The sequence below is a fragment of the Alexandromys fortis genome, unplaced genomic scaffold, assembly GCF_014885135.2.
Source record: "Alexandromys fortis isolate MF-2015 unplaced genomic scaffold, M_Fortis_MF-2015_v1.1 scaffold_8_9099976_23576923, whole genome shotgun sequence".
In the NCBI taxonomy this organism is placed as follows: domain Eukaryota; kingdom Metazoa; phylum Chordata; class Mammalia; order Rodentia; family Cricetidae; genus Alexandromys; species Alexandromys fortis.
Window position 1 is genome coordinate 11,290,450 of NW_026067899.1, and position 16,907 is coordinate 11,307,356.

Below are 16,907 nucleotides of genomic sequence, written 5' to 3' on the forward strand. Positions count from 1 at the left end.
TAAATTATAAAATATAACCAAATTAAAATATTTTACATGCCAGTTATCTGATGTAATTAATTTCATGGATCATAAAATCAAACGAATTCCCTCTAAAATCTTGTGGGTTTATCCTTGTGGTTGAAAGCATTGTTCACATCATGTTGTCAACATGTGAAATAAATTTTAGGATCAGAGATTATTTTTAATAATGACCTTAAAGCCTTGTAATGACTATATAGCTGCGATTTTAAAGCATTCTTTAAATTTATGACAAGTTGACAAAGGCATGCGTGTAAATCGTTTTATAGAAATAATGTTCTTCGTTCCAGTTCATTCAGTAAGTGGTAGAAATCTATCAGTTGCTATATGTATTTCTGTTTTCTGTTTTATCTGTTCTTGCAGTTTGTTGAAAATATTGTCTGGGTATATAACGTTAATCAGCTCTGCAATCTCTTTGTATGTTTAGCATTTATAGTTTACCATTATGAGAAAATGTCTAAACTCCTATGAATCTCCTTACAACAGGTAGCTGAATTTCAGATCCAGCACGGAAAGCGTTTGATAATTTAGTATTCATGTCTTAAATATTTTGACTCCAATTAAACCTTTTTACCTAAATATTTATTTTCTCAAATTTTCATAATGTCTCCCACAGGAAAAAATTAAGAGAATCCAGCAAATCAGAATGGAAAAAGAACTCCGAGCTCAGCAGATTCTTGAGGTAGAATTCTTAATTTAACATAACTAAGATAACAACTCATAAAGTGCAGGGTTTTCCGATGCTCACTTACTACTGCTTTCGTCCATTCAAGTCTATTCAGAAATGTGTAGATGGAGGCCTTTTTTGACCCTTGTTAGCGAGTTAATCCATCCTAGCCCTAAATGCCAGAAAGTGAAATAAAACAAACAGCAACCAACAAAAGAGGGAAGACTTGAGAAGCCAGTATAGTTGTCACGGAGTTCGTGGTGTTTACCCTCAGGAAAGCCCTAGGGCATCTAGTTAGACATTTTTTTTTCATTTCATCTCTTCCATGATAGAAAATGCTATCGCTAGCAGGGTTCCTAGTATACCTGCCCTCTGCAAGAGGACTAGAATCAGGTATACAGGATGTGTTAGCATCAAAATTAGAAGCTAGAAATCAGCAGGAAGAAATACTGAAAAAGTGGACTTAGCACATCCAGGACTCAAGCAAGTCCTGCCCGAGTTTGGAACTTTTATCTGAATGACATTTTCACGCGGCTTTGGTGTACAGTGTCACTGTCACATTGTGAGAAACAGTTGCCTCATCAAGACAAAGGCAAATATGTTTCATATCCTGTATCAAAAATGGTATATGTCTTGAAGTTGTTTCCTAAAAATATAGTGAAAATAAACTTTTTTGTTTTGGTATTTGTTTTGGCAACCCCAAAAGTCATCTGGGGTTAAAAATACTCAGTTTAAGTTTTACCTTAACAGCCAAATAGATATATTACAAATATCTATCACTAGCATGAAGACTAATATCATTTATAAGATTTATAAATTTCCTATCATATTTGGTTGTTTAAGAGAGGGTTTCTCTGTGTAGCCCTGACTGAGCTAGAACCAACTCTGTAGACCTCAAATTCACAGAGATCCCCCACCTGCCTCTCCCTCCCAAATTGATGGGATTAAAGGCGTGCACCACCATCCAGGGAAAATAAACTTTTGATAACTGCAGTTCTTTTTCCTCTCAGCTGTTGATAGGCTGCTTTGTGGAACACTATGCCCATAGGTCTGCAGAGACTTGGCGTTTTTGTGTTGTAGTGCTTTCTCTAGAAATGCAGACATTCCCTCACCCTGTTTAGGTTACTTTTTATAACTCCCAAATTCAGAACACTTCTTTTTGGAAACAAGCAATAACTTAGAGGTAATTAGGACCTTGCAGACGGTGAGTGACTTCAGGTGGTATAGTGTGAGGCTGGCTGTCAGAGTGCAGGCTTTGTCTTGTTAAACAATAAACGCTGAATCAAGACCCAGTATACAGAGGTAGTGAAAATCAGATTTACTAAATTTCATTTAATGTTTACAACCAAATAATGGATTTCCTTATCTAAAATATCAAGGAGAAAAGGAAGTTCCAAAAGTAGATGTGCTTGAGGTTCTTTTTATCCATCAATATTAATTCTTTCTGAATTTTTTTTTCAGTGAGTAAATTTTCTTTTAAAATCCTCAAAAATGCAAAACATGATAGTCGTTTTTCTTAAGATAAAATAATGTTATTTCAAATGTTTATCTGTTTATAGAAGAAAAGATGTTGTCTTGTGATTGTTAAGGGTGCTACAGATGTGTTTTAGCCCTGATGTTCCTTTGGAAATACTGCGAGGCGGGGATGTTTGTAACTGTCTGCATATGTGTTACATGATCGCTGTGTACCTTGTGAGGCATGTAGCTGCGAGTCTTAGCGGTGCTGTTGCATGACTTGAGACCTGTTTCGCATGCACAGGCTAAAAAGAAAAAGAAGGAAGAAGCGGCAAATGCCAAATTATTGGAGGCCGAGAAACGAACAAAGGTTAGTTTAGCCGAGAATCAAGAGTTTTTATTTTCAAAAATAAAAACTTCATTTGTGTAATACCAATCATGAAAAAATAGTTTTTCTTAAAGCTACTATTGAAAAATATGTGTGTAAATGTGTGCTTTTATTTGTATGTATATTGTTGTATGTTTTTTATTTCTTAATGTAGGTATGTGCTGTTTTGATGTATCAATGGAAGACATCAAGTTAGAAATGCAAATTATTGCATGGCATCTGGATTTAAGTTTGCTTGATAAGAATGATCACCCAAACTAGTTTATGTATCCTTTATGTTTATGCTTCAGCCCATGCCGCAAACCTGACTGCCCCTCATAACTCTCTCTTTGTTAGTGTCCAGTAAGTGTTTTAGTTTTTAGAAACAAAATGCATAATCTAGCTGTGGTGATGCATACCTGTCATGCCTGCAGTCAGGAAGCGGACTTAGGTGATGTGGATGGCAAGTCCAGTGACAAAGCAAGACCCTGTCTATAAACAAAAAGTAAATAAACGGGCAGAAACACTGTTAGCAGTCATTACATAGTAATAAGATCAGTCTGTTATATTCTGTCCCAAAATTATGGAGAAGTTTTGATTATAATTCCCTGGCATGAAGCATAGAGAGACGCTCTATTCATTCTCTTCCTTCCCTGCCTAGCTCTTCCCTTCCTCTGAATTCTGAATGGCGCAGCTGAATGAACCTGCTAGTGCTTCGGTTGCCAGCTCAGCTCTACTCTATAGAGCCGCAGCAATGCTTTGCTATTTGCTCAGTTCTGTTTGGGGCACCATATAGTTGTGCTTGGCAAAGCTCTGCTTCTAAAGCTCTACCCTAAGTATGGTTTGCAGTCTTTTCAACATATACTCCCGTACTTTGTTCTCTAGAATAAAGAGTAGTCTTAATTCTTCTATTCTCCTTTATATTTATTTACCCTCAATATTCATTTCACTGAGATTTTACCTTGCTCAACAATAATCAGTAGGTAACAGACTTATGTAATTGTTTTGCATTGTGTCCAATCCCCTTGGGGTGGACACACATGCGCCCAGGCATACACAGAGTATATTTGGGACCTTATGTTTAGAGCAAGAAAGGCTTTAGTAAGCTAGTTTTATGAGTTGAATCATAAATTATTGAGTAATTGTTAAAATATATATACAGTTTTTATATCCTATGTTTGACAATCTAGTCAGTCAGTTTAGTGAATTTGCCATTGAAGTATGCTTTTTGGTTATTTATTAAATTTTAAGTGAAATGATTACTAGGCAAACATCCTTGCTACTGATTGTGCCATGCAATTTGTGTTAGCTAGCCATTAGGTAGAGCTGTATCAATGTTAGAAAGATGGAATAGTGAACATCTTCTGTAGTCAAAGCTATTGAAGGCTGGAAATTTATCTGAAATGAAATTTTTATTATTTAATGTGCTCTAAATCTCTCCTAAAAACGGTATATCAAAAGTTTCTTATTTTTAAGGAAAAAGAACTGAGAAGACAGCAGGCTGTCCTTCTGAAGCACCAGGTCTGTATACACAAAGCACAACTGTGGAAAGTACTTTCATTTGCTTAACTATTTGGGGGGTGGGGAACTTCAAAATACTTTCTTTAAAACTTCTCGTTAATTCCTGCTGCGGTTTTCCCTTTGTCTTACAGTTTAATGCCTTGCTTTGGTATTGGTGTCTTTGGGGGGGTTAAAATTGGTTTTATGACTCTGTGATTTCTGTTTCATAATGTTGTGCCAACTCTTTCTACCAGGAGTTGGAGAGGCATAGACTAGATATGGTATGGGTATGTTTATTTTTGTACATCTAACACCGCATTGTGATTTGGTTGTGATATGGTTGTCATAGCAATGCATAAAGTGTAGCACTGGCTGCTGTCATATTACATACTGCTGCATGGCTTTACAGCACAGTGCATTGCATACATCTGCTTGTCTGTCTATGAGAAGTGTGATACGTCTCAAAGAGTTTTCATTGAATTGCATAAAACTCCTCTCTAAAAATGTGCATTACTGATGTCACAGGAAAAGTTGACTCATTACACATTTAGATACCGTTATGACCCATGTTCTCCCATCCTTGTAGATGCAAAACTGCCATTACGAACAATGGGAATTTTGAATTTGCTTGATGAGAGAATATGAAATGTATTCTGGTTTTATAGTCAAAATTTGGAAATACCCCTTTGGGGGACCAAATATATCAAAGCCAAAATAATGATTAAATAACAATGATATGCAATTTTTGCATTAAAATTAGTTACCAAATTAAGGTAGTGCTTACCTTACTTCTATAGTGGGCATTTTAGATTACTATTGTTTGCCCATGGTACAGCTTTATGCCTTTAAATGGTGCATCAAGCATCAGACATCAGTAAATAGGAATATCACATTTCATTGGTATATGTGTATGAACCATGAAGAGTTTAACTTTTAATTGGTATAAACACTTTTAAATTTTTTTCCTAATTTATTGGTGTACTATTGGATTTTAAAATAATTTTGTACTTGAAATTAACTTAATCAATTCTAAAACCACAATGTGAAAGTGATTATGGATTAATTTTTGCCTGATCTTAAATTTTAAGAACAATGTAACCTTGTAAAATTGGCTCTAGTATTTTGTGGTTTTTCTAATAGCAGATGTAAGGTAACTGACCTGTTCCAGCCAACCATTATGCTTTTTGTTCTGGCAGCTTTTGAAGGAGCATCACAGCTGACCATAAGTAAACCTTGTATGCTCTGTTTACACTGTCTCCATGCTCATTGCTTCACCTTTTTGCTGTTGATTGCTCTTGTATTTGCTTTCTAAACCTGAACTAAAACATGCACAGAATGGCCATTCTTGTCTTATATTTAGTATTTACCATGACTTGTCTATAAATGCTAAACATGCTATATTGAGTTTTTGTTGTTGTTGTTGTTTTTGTTGTTGTTGTTGTTTTTCCATTTGAAGACCCAACAGTGAACTGTGGTTGAGTTGCTCTCCTAATTTTATCTGGCCTTGCAGGAACGGGAGCGAAGGCGGCAGCACATGATGCTCATGAAAGCTATGGAAGCGCGTAAGAAGGCAGAAGTAAGTGTGTTCCTGGAGGACTATTACCTTACGATGGAAAGATTGCTTTTCCTGAAGCAGTAGCTATTGTAGTTTTTTTTCAGAGTATAGGTTTGCCGTGATTTTAATTGTGTTGATGACATTGATGAGCTAACTGTGGCTCCTTATTACTGTAACCAGGATGTAACAAAACTAACCTTATAGCATGTGTAGAGGCTCCAGGCACTTTCATTTAGATCCTAATCACACCATCCACAACTTTTGCCACCACAACTAGACATGCTGTGTGTGTTCTGAGGATCGAGCCAGGTCCTCTGGGAGAGCAGCCACTACTCTCATCTGATGAACCATCTCTCCAGCCTTAACCAAATTTGTAATTCTTTTCTGTTATTTCGATCATTTTTTTTCCTTCCCCAAACTCTTCCCAATTCGTTGTTACCCGCCCAACTTAATGCTTGCTCACAGTGTCACCTGCTCACTCGTTTGCTCTCAAAAAAATAGCTGAAATAAACAAAATGCCATTAAGACAAAAGGAAAATGCCAAAGAAATTATATAAATCTTTCCTCTCCCCATACACACATCCACAAAAGGTCAGCATTTGTTTTGTATTGGCCAACTAACTGTTCCTGGGCATTGGGCCTACCCTGAACTATAATTAATATACTCATTGTCACTCTGTCTGAGAAAACTGATTTTCCCTTCCCCAGCAGGTGTCAATTGCAAATATAGCATCTTGGTCAGGTGTGGGACTTTTGCCGACTTACTCTTTCAGTGCTGGGATTTTGTGTGGTTAGAGCCTGTGCTGGCCCTGTGCATGCTGCCATAGACTCTGAGTTCATATGTGCATCAGTCCTGGTTATATGTAGAAGACACTGTTTCCTTGGACTCATCCATCATCTCTGGTTCTTAAAATCTTTTTGCGCTGAGCGGTGGTGGCGCACGCCTTTAATCCCGGATTAAAGGCAGAGACAGGCGAATCTCTGTGAGTTCGAGGCCAGCCTGGTCTACAAGAGCTAGTTCCAGGACAGGCTCCAAAGCTACTGAGAAACCCTGTCTCGAAAACCAAGAAAAAAAAAAAAAAGAATCTTTTTGCTACTTCTTCATATGATCCATGACCCTTGGTTCTATGACAGCCTTCCACTTGGGACTCACTTCTCTGATGTTCTCATCCTCTACACGTTGTCCAGTTAATTGCAGAAGTTTCTCTGATGACCTGAGTGAGGCAGTGACCTGTGGGTATGGTGATAGGCCATTAGGAGTCATTTCATTGCTCTGTTAGTTTCCTGGGATAATAGCAGTACGTTCTCCCCTAACCCCTTAACCTTCTAGTGTCAGGTTTGTGACGACTTCAGCAGGATAAGGATTGGGTTCCCAGTCATGGACTGGGCCTTAAATCCATTTTTTTAAATGATTGGTTATTCCCATAACATTTATGCCACAATTACCAGTGTATCCTGCAGGAAAGTAGCTGTCTCAGTATTTGTTGCTGTGTGATACTGATTATTTTACTCCTTTGGTAGTTGTACTGTGCTGAGTTCCTAGGGGTGAGGCTTCTAGTTGTGCACCAGCTCAACGTCTCTGTGCTCAATGGCATTGTCGCGTCCACCCTCGACCAGCAAGGAAAAACGCAACACCCGGAGCTCTTCTTGCAGCAGTTTTCAGGACTTTATTCACAGCAATCTATCTCCTTCTCCTTATCTTTCTCTCTCTCTCTCTCCTCGGGCAAACCTCTCCCAGCCCTTAAGTAGGCATGGGCTACCAGCCCCGAACTGCCAGGTGGGCATTGCCCATAGGTTCACGCATATGCAGGCAGCTGATAATCATTGCGTGATCATAGCATAGGTCAGGCCTTAGCCATCTCAGGAGTTGATTATACATCTCCATCAGGTGTGACACCACGCAGCTCGCTACATGGCATAAGTTAGTGTTTTCTTCTGCTGTAGGGCATTTTCTGAATCTAATGAGATGATCATGTGGGTTTTTGTCTTTCAGTCTGTTTATGTATTAGATATAGAACTATCCCTGCATCTCTAGGATAAAGCCAATTTGATCATGGTAAATAATCTTTTGGATATGTTCCTGAATTCAGTTTCCAAGTATTTTCTTGAGAATTTTTAAATATTCATAAGGGATACTTTTCTGTAATTTTCTCTTTTTTTGTAGGATCCATTTGTGGTTTTAGTATGAATTATGAGTAGCTTCATAAAAAGTATTAGTATATGTTCCTTCAGTTTCTATTTTGTGGAATAATTTGAGGCATAATGACTTCAGTTTTTTGAAGCTGTGGTAGAATTCTGTGTTCAATCCATCTTGTCCTGGCCTCTTATTTGTTAGGAAAGTTTTAACTACGGCTTCTATTTTACTAAGGTGCTCAGATCAATTTACATTATTTATTTCATCCTGATTTAATTTTGATAGGTTGTACATATCAAGAAATTCATCTATTTTAGGCTTTCTAGTTGGGTGAAATACAGATTTTTAAAGTATGTTCTTATGATTTTCAGAATTTCCTCAGTGAATTATAATTTCTCCCTTTTCATCTCAAATTTTATCAATTGTGTCTCTTTGGATTAATTTAGATAATGGTTTGTCAACTTTGTTGATTTGCTCAAAGAACTATTCTTTGTTTTATCGATTCTTTGTATTGTTTTTGTTATTGTTTGTTTCTGTTTCATTGACTTCTTTCCTAAGTTTGACAATTTCTTGCTATTTACTCTTTTTGGCTATTATTTTTGGTTTTATTGTTGTTGTTGTTTTCTTTAAGTATTTCATTAAGTTACTTACTAAAATGAGATTTTTCCATTTTTACTTCTTGGAGATACACCTTCATTGTATCCCATAGCTTGGATATGTTGTGTTTTAATTTTCATTAAATTCAAAAGGTTTTTAATTTCCTTCTTAATTTCTGCTTTGACTAATTTTTTATTAATGAGTTACTTAGTTTCCTTGAGTTTATGTACTTTTTCTGTTGTTTGATATCCACCTTTAACCATGGTGCTCACATAACATTGCAGGGCCTTCTGTCTAAGAAAGTGGCACAGATAGTGTTTATGGTTCATTGTGTACAGTACACTGATCTTACTTTCAAAAAGAATCTAAACTTATTATTGGATTTCCAGTTTAGAAATCTCCTTTCTATGTTTTTTCTTTACGTAAATAAATGGGTAATTTAGTATTGTACTGTAGAGTATCTGAAGTGTGTTAACATTTTTTAGCATCTTCTAAATAAACTTACTAAGAATAAACCAATTCTAAATTTTTACCACAGTTCTGTTTAAGATAATCTCTGAGTTTACATTTATTTGCAACCTTGAAGTAAAATTTTAAGTGGCTTCTCAAGAGTTTAGTGAAATTTGTGATGGAAGTCTTATAATTAGAATGATAAAAAGAAACTGAAGACTAGAGACATCAAATTATCCTTGTCTATAGAAGGAAACATAAGGAATTGCTTAAAGAATATGTTTAATTACCAACTCAGATGTTTTCCATTGTTACTTTTAAGGCTTTTGAAGAACTAACCATTTAGCAAGTTAATCACATGCTCAAGTTATTGTAGGCATTATGTCACACTATATGCGTTAGAATTACATGGTAAGAGCAAAAAATAGTAGCAGTGTTTAGGCTAAAAAAATTGTTAGAAAAAACAACCTGGATGGTAGTGGCTGGGATTCAGAAAAATCGTAAAGGCTTTCTTGAGCTACAAACCACGCACCTTATCCTCCTGAGGATGCAGTTATGTTAAGGAACAGGTGCACAGCTTGGGAGTCCAATTTCAATTCCCAGCACCCACATGACAGCTCACAATTTTTTGTAACTCCCAATTCCACAGGGTCTGACATCCTTACACAGACAAATATGAACATAAAATTAAAAAAAATGAATAAAATAGTAAAAATATTCAAATGTCAAAATACTTAAAAACAAAGTCCTTGTTTCTAGGCAATTCTCAGCTTATTCCTAGGCTTCTTAGAGATGATTTTCTTCATTGAAATAATAATAATTTGATCACTTTGGGAACATCATTAGAGTGTTTTCAAACAGTTGTCAGGATTAAGATTTCTTGTGCATGATTTTCTCTTTCAGGAGAAAGAACGATTGAAACAAGAGAAACGCGATGAGAAAAGGTTGAATAAGGAGCGCAAACTAGAGCAGCGGAGACTGGAATTAGAAATGGCAAAGGAACTAAAGAAGCCTAATGAAGACATGTGCTTAGCAGACCAAAAGGTGATTATGATGTGTGAGCCATCTCACTTGCAAATCCCATTTCTCCAGTTTTCTTGTCAGTTTCCTTTTCCAGAAGAGCACGAGTTTCCAAGCGTGGTCCGCTCTGCCTGGATAGTCAGCTGTCCTTTTGCTGGTCAATGCAGCACTACAGACCTCTCAGTCCTCCTAGATGGACCCCAGAAATCACAAGGACAAGGCAGAGAAGCAGATGTGCCTCTGTGGCTCTCTTGTTCTATCCAGTAACTGAGCACAGAAAAGCTTGACATCTCTTTACCCCCACAGACACTTTATCTGAGTTCCTCCAGTTGGTCAGCTACTCTATTGAATGTGTCCACTGCATGCTGAGTGCCTATACGAATTCTTTGAAGGACATGTTTTGGTCTAGTCTTCAGTAAAGTCCCAGGGCACTGGTATTTATTTGTCTCAATTTGTTGATGAAAAACCTGAGACAAAGAGGAACCTTGCCCTTGATCACACTGTTTGCTGTTAGAGGCCATGCTATCTAGTAGGGCTTGCATTAAATTAACATTCAATTTATTTTACTTAGCATAACTGCTTTAAAATAAAAATCAATATATACTTGTCAGGTTTTTTTGTTTGGACGTTTATATTTTCTTAAGCAGAATGGGAAAAAGGAAGGCAAAATGAACTGGCTTTCAAGTAGAGCATTGGCTATTACTCATAATTCAGTGTTTGCAAACAATATTAAAAGAAATTCTTCAGTGAGTTACCTGAGTAAGTGCAGAGCAAAGGGCCAATCCAGATAATATTTACAAGTTACTTTTTTCATATAGAATTTAAATTACATACATGGGCAAAATATGCCTAATTTAGATTACCTATTGAATTTTTAATGTCTATAATAAACTTAATGTAGCTTAATTATTAGAGTGCTGCCATGTGTGCGTACAGAAGTGGCAAAGAGATTTCTCTCTAATTTTAACACTAAAGCTCATATTGATGCTTTACTAAACACAGGGACCTACAGCCCTAGAGTTGGATTGTAACCAGACTCATGAGTTCTGGTAATGTGGACCCAATGACTTACTGCAGCCGTTAGCTGTTGATGGGCTCACTCTTTCCAACCAGAATGTCCATGGTGCAAGCTCATAGCAGTTCTGAGCCACCATTAAACACGAAGAGCTCAGCGAATAATTACGTAGTGGTACGGTACTTTTGAAATGCTTATTATTTTGATTTGCTTGGTTTGTTGCTTGGTTTTGGTCGCGTGATTGGTTTGGTGTGGCTCATGCTGTTATATAACCTTATTTTATCAACATAAGAAATTTTCAGTTCTTCTTTCTGCTGTCAAATTTGAATTCATATCTAGCTCAACCCAGATTTGCAGGTGATTGCTTGCTTTCAAAACCATTTACATATTAGTGCCTTGGGAGCTGCAGTAATGCTCACAGGAACTCTATCCTCATATACAGGATAAAGAAATACAGCAGCTTAAGTTTCTTTGGATGATAGAAAAGCCATGCTTTGGAGAACTGGAGAGATGACTCAGTCAGTGAAGGGCCTGCCACACAAGCACCAGCACCTGCGTGTGCATGCCCAAAGCCACATAGACACTGGGCACAGGCAGGGCCAGGTGTCGTCAACCCAGGACAGAGTGGCGAGAAATTCCCTGGCCAACCTGTCCAGCCAAATTAATGAGCCCCAAGGTGTTTAGTGGGAGATTCTGTTTTTAAAAATAAAGTACTTAATATGTATGGGAGAAATGGCTAGTATCTTTGCTAGATGAGTAAAGTATTTGCCATCAAACCTGACAACTTGAATTTGATATTCTCCAGAACCCATATGACAGGAGAAAGCCTGCTCCTGCTGGTTGTTTCCTGACCTCCATAGGCATACTGTTGCCCGCCCGCCCATACCCTCCTGCATGCATCCAACACAAACACCATAGATGATAGATAGAGAAGGAGAGAGAGAGAGAAAAATGTTTAACCAGCAGTTAAGGGGGGAATCAGTGTCTACATATCTGTACATAACCTTGTATGTACAAACAAAATCTAGACTTAATTTTTTTAAAAGCTGTGTTAATTTTTCTTGTGTTTTGTTTGCAGCCCTTGCCAGAGTGGCCTCGCATCCCAGGACTTGTCCTCTCTGGAACCACATTTTCAGACTGTCTCATGGTGGTGCAGTTCTTACGAAACTTTGGTAAAGTTTTGGGCTTTGATGTGAATATTGATGTTCCAAACCTCAGTGTTCTTCAAGAGGGATTGCTAAATGTAGGGGACAGCATGGGTGAAGTCCAAGACTTGCTTGTGAGACTCCTCTCAGCTGCTGTGTGTGATCCAGGTCTAATTACAGGATACAAGGTAAAAACACCCGAATCTAACCCATTGCTTTAAGTCTGTACTCTCCTTGTATTGCTGGTTAACTTTTCCATGATAGCAGAAGATTGTATAGATGTTCTTTATTTCATTGTTCACGTTTATCTTTTGGAGTTAAATGTAGATTTATATTAGGTTACAGTTGGGGCAAATGTAGCAGAATCTTGGTAGATGGAGGAATGCAGACCAGCCTCCTGGTTACTCTTTATTGCTCTAGTTGTAGGCATTTATGGAAATATACCAGTGGTAACTGTCAAAAGCAGAATTCATAATTGCTAAAGGATTTAGAACTTGCATGCTGATTCTGAAGTTCTCCTTTGACAATTGTTGTAAACAGCAGGCTATTGAATGCCATTTAGTTCACAGTGTTGACTCTGTGTTGGTCAGTAAGTACTCCATTCGTGCACATATGTCTGTCTTATCAGATACACATTCAAGGTATCTTTTCTCTAGACAATACTGTAGAATGCTAAGCTTCCAGGGGCAATGGTGTTTTTCTCCATGTGCCTATCACTGACTTGACGTAATAAAGGTAGAAAATAATCACAGTGATTTTGATCATCAGTACTTTGCCATTCGTGCCAAAATGTCTTTACAGAGGATACTTGATGACTACTTAAATCTATCTCCTATCAATATTCAGATTCTTCTCCTTCCCTCAGTCCAGGAAGGGTTTAATAAGGGGACGGAATACAATAGACATGTGAATATCTGTCTATCATGCAGTTTTATCTCCATTCCAGTTCTGTGATAAAGTCCTTATTAGTAATATCTAGAGCATATAAGCCAATATTTTATTCCTATTTTTGAATGAATGAAGATGATAAACATTGATAAAAATGCCAAACTTTCTAGGCCAAAACCGCTCTTGGAGAGCACTTGCTGAATGTGGGTGTGAATCGAGACAATGTGTCGGAGGTTTTGCAGATTTTCATGGAAGCCCACTGTGGACAGACGGAGCTGACGGAGAGCCTCAAGACTAAAGCTTTCCAGGCTCACACCCCAGCACAGAAAGCCTCCGTCCTCGCCTTCCTCATTAATGAACTGGCGTGCAGCAAGAGTGTGGTGAGGTAAGCCAGGCGTTTCCTGTTTTGAATGTGTCTAGTCATGGGGGATGCAAACTGCTTCTAGAAAATTTGGAAGTTATTGACTAGCACCAAGAAGAAAATCAAAATCGTAAATCACCATTAGAAGATAGCCAGCAATACTATTTCAGTTAGTTTCTCTGTGTTCTGTGTTCTATGTGAACATAATGATCTTTCTGCATATATGTAATCTGTATTCTTTGTTACGTTTATTGTTTAATCATTTTGCTAATTCTTCATGTATTGGATATCTTTATTATTTGCTCCAGTGCTAGAATCCAGAACCATTCTAGGAATCCAGAAATTTTTTTCTTTGACGTCTTTGAGGACCTGATTTTCCTTAAATTCATAAAGTGATCCCGTTGCTTATTTCTTTGTGTCCTAGTCTAACCTTAGATTTCCAGTTGGCCAGTGAAGTAGTTTATACTTTATTTAAGATTTCAAGTCCATCTGGCACTCTGTTACTATGCACAAAAGTGTTAGCTAGTGTTCGAGCATGTCAGGTTCACTGTTCATCCTTTGCTTATTCTTAATTTGTCTAAAAATTTACTTGTCTTACTTTTAGTCTTTTACCTTTTTAGGAAAAAGGATTTGTAAATTTATTTTTACCATTGGTAGACAAATTAAACCTTCTGTACCTGTCTTAGCTATGATATAGTAATGTGAATGTTATCATTTATTTTTTGTGTCCTTTTCAAATATCTCCAAGAGTGTATTAATATTTTGTTTGTGAAATTATTTCATTATGCATAAGCATGATGACAAATAGTAATGCTGAGTGGCTCTTTAAAAAAAATATATATATATATATACGCATATAAATTCATAGTACAGAGAACATTGATATTTTCTGTTTTGGAAGAATAAAGGCACAACCATTCTATTACCACCAGCAAATACCACAACATCCATATTTTCCATGTTGACATGTAGACATACACAGAGATGTTATGTGTACATAAGTAAGTATATATACTTACGTAAATGTACATCTATGTCCTCATTTCCAGTTGAATGTGAAAATGGTCATTTCCTAAATATATACCAGACCCATCAGAATGCTATTTTTATAAGGAATTGTGAGAGTGTATTACAGCCCTGTTACCAAAGTAACTTTTCTAATAGTAATATTGTATCTAATGAAGAAATGATTGTTTTTTAAAGTCAGTATGAAATATGATTGTTTGTATAATTTTACCTATGAAAATGTATGATGTTGCATGTTACATGGACACATTGTGGATTATATCTTTTATACATCTTTGTTTTGGCAGTGAGATCGACAAGAACATTGAGTATATGTCAAACTTGAGGAGAGATAAATGGGTAGTGGAAGGTAAACTCCGCAAGTAAGTTCTATTTTATTAATTTAATGTGCTGTCTTCCTTTAGTTCAAGTCTCCAGTAAGGCATGTGGGCTGGAAGGAAGGAGTTTAAACTTTACTTTTTGTACAAGAAAGATACTATTTCACCTGGAGTCTGAAATAAGTGATGGAATCTAAAAGCAGACAAGGAAAATAGATTCATTGAACTCATGTTTCAAACTTAAAAGAGACATTTTTCTTTTTTCTTTCAGCAAAGTCAAGCAACCATGTTTTCTGTTGTTGTTGCTAATGGATTGTATTTGTCTTAGTTGATATCTGGGACTATCCTTTCTCGTAATGATTCTTTTTTTAATTAAGTTTGCTTCTACAAAATATAATAAAAATTATTCAATATTAAAATTTAATTATTTTCCTTCCAGGGAATAAATTCATCTGCTGTGTTAAAAGGGTATATGACCCACACATGTAATCTCAGCATTCAGCATGCTGAGGCAGGAAGATCTAGGGTTTAAGACCACAGAGTTACATAGTGAAACACTTTTCCCAAATTAAGATAAATAAATAGACTAGAAGAACATTTTCTGGCCCGGAGAAATGGCTCAGTGCTTGGGAGTGTTTATTGTACTTGCAGAGGACCTGGGTTCAATTCCCAGCACTTACATGATGGTGCACAACCATTTATAGATCCCACTTTCAAGAGACTTGATGCCTTCTTCTGACCTCTGTGGGCACCAGGCACTCACATGGTGTGAATACATACATGCTAACACATAAAATAAGTTAAAAATGTTAAAAGACTAGTTTCTTTGCAGTAATTTGAATTGAAATGTAGTCAGGCACATAGTACAGAAATCCGGAAGTACCAGTCGAACATTGTCAGAATTATTCATCTCAGCTTTCATGGGCGGTTTTTGTCAAATATGGAAACATATGTCTTAAATTTCTCTACTTGAATTTTTACTGCCATTGATACATATTGTTTATTACATGAGCTCAAGACTCACATTATGATCTGGATGCGGTGGTTCACACCTGGAATCCCAGCACATAGGAGGCAAAGGCAGGAGGATAACAAATTTCTAAGGCCACCTAAGCTACAAAATGAGACCTAGCTTCATGTGCCAAGTACTGAGTGAGATAATGATGTTTGCCTAGGAAACACTATTGAATCCTCAGCACTGACAGAAAGAGGGGAAAAAGAAAGTTTGGCATTATGCTCATAAAAATTACAAACTTTAGTGGTGACAACAGTAGATTTTGATTCTGTATCTTTCTTTTAATGTTTAAAGGCTCAGGATAATTCATGCAAAGAAAACAGGCAAAAGAGACACTGCAGGAGGCATTGATCTCGGAGAAGAGCAGCATCCCCTGGGCACCCCCACTCCAGGACGCAAGCGGAGAAGGAAGGGAGGAGACAGTGATTATGATGATGATGATGATGATGACAGTGATGATCAAGCAGACGAGGATGATGAAGATGAAGAAGATAAAGATGACAAAAAAGGAAAAAAGACTGATATTTGTGAAGATGAGGTAATCCAGTCAGGTTCATGTGTAAGATTTAGCAAGAGCTATGCAACCTGCCAAAAACCAACACGACATTTAAAGCCATTGAATTCAGCTTGGGGCATTTACTTGTCCCAGTTTCTTCATCTGAAAATTATTTCCTCCTCCTCCTCCTGTCTCTTCCTCTTCCCCTGCCAGGCTTGCCTGTGCTGTGCTCCCAGCCTGAAGATAGTGTTGTATTTGTCTCTTGACGTGTGTTGTGATAATTAAGGAAGCACTTAATTATGGTTCCATGGTTGCACATGGAAAGAAACTTGGAAGTTAGATTTGCTTTGTGTGTGCAGATGCTTTACTCAACAGGTGTGTCACAATGGTCCCCTAAGCTCGTATCACCTGCTGACATTGTTGCCATCTTGTTTTGTTTCAGAGTTCTCTGTGATGTTCAAGTAATGAAATCACTAATATTGTATTGCTCTGAATGTATGTATCCCTGTTGTTAGTTGAAACATGACCATCAGCATCTTAGGAATTGTCTCTAGAGTGCTGTCGATTCAGATCCACAGATATTCTCTCTGGTATCACTGACACATTGTGTTACACTTGCTTACCTCTCATGCCTCAAAGGTTTGGTCAGGTTTAGTGCAAACTCTAGCTTTCACAGCTTTAACCCAAGATGAATGCAGCACTGAGCACCCTCACCACTGTCAGTGAAGAAGTTTTTTTTTTTTTTAAGATAGAATGTTAATTGGCATAATGGGAAGATATTTGCAATGTAGATCACATGCCCATGAAGGACATTAGGCATTTAGAGGAACAAACTCTCACAAGTACTTTCTGCAGCCATTCACTGAGAACTACATCTC

At 37.2% G+C, this 16,907-nt stretch overlaps 1 protein-coding gene across 15 annotated transcripts in view; it reads left to right on the forward strand.

The window, feature by feature from the left end:
- Positions 1 to 16,907, forward strand: part of Baz2b (bromodomain adjacent to zinc finger domain 2B) — a 321,551-nt gene that overhangs the window by 284,950 nt on the left and 19,694 nt on the right. For 11 of the 15 annotated variants that reach the window (XM_050122560.1, XM_050122535.1, XM_050122624.1 and 8 more), the window contains 10 exons: positions 638 to 703; positions 2,448 to 2,513; positions 3,987 to 4,031; positions 4,265 to 4,297; positions 5,521 to 5,586; positions 9,650 to 9,790; positions 11,860 to 12,114; positions 12,985 to 13,199; positions 14,489 to 14,563; positions 15,828 to 16,071. In XM_050122560.1, the coding sequence (XP_049978517.1) occupies positions 638 to 703; positions 2,448 to 2,513; positions 3,987 to 4,031; positions 4,265 to 4,297; positions 5,521 to 5,586; positions 9,650 to 9,790; positions 11,860 to 12,114; positions 12,985 to 13,199; positions 14,489 to 14,563; positions 15,828 to 16,071 (1,206 nt within the window). The remainder of the gene's footprint in view (positions 1 to 637; positions 704 to 2,447; positions 2,514 to 3,986; positions 4,032 to 4,264; positions 4,298 to 5,520; positions 5,587 to 9,649; positions 9,791 to 11,859; positions 12,115 to 12,984; positions 13,200 to 14,488; positions 14,564 to 15,827; positions 16,072 to 16,907) is intronic. The other 4 variants (XM_050122632.1, XM_050122608.1, XM_050122637.1 and 1 more) reach the window with 2 other exon arrangements.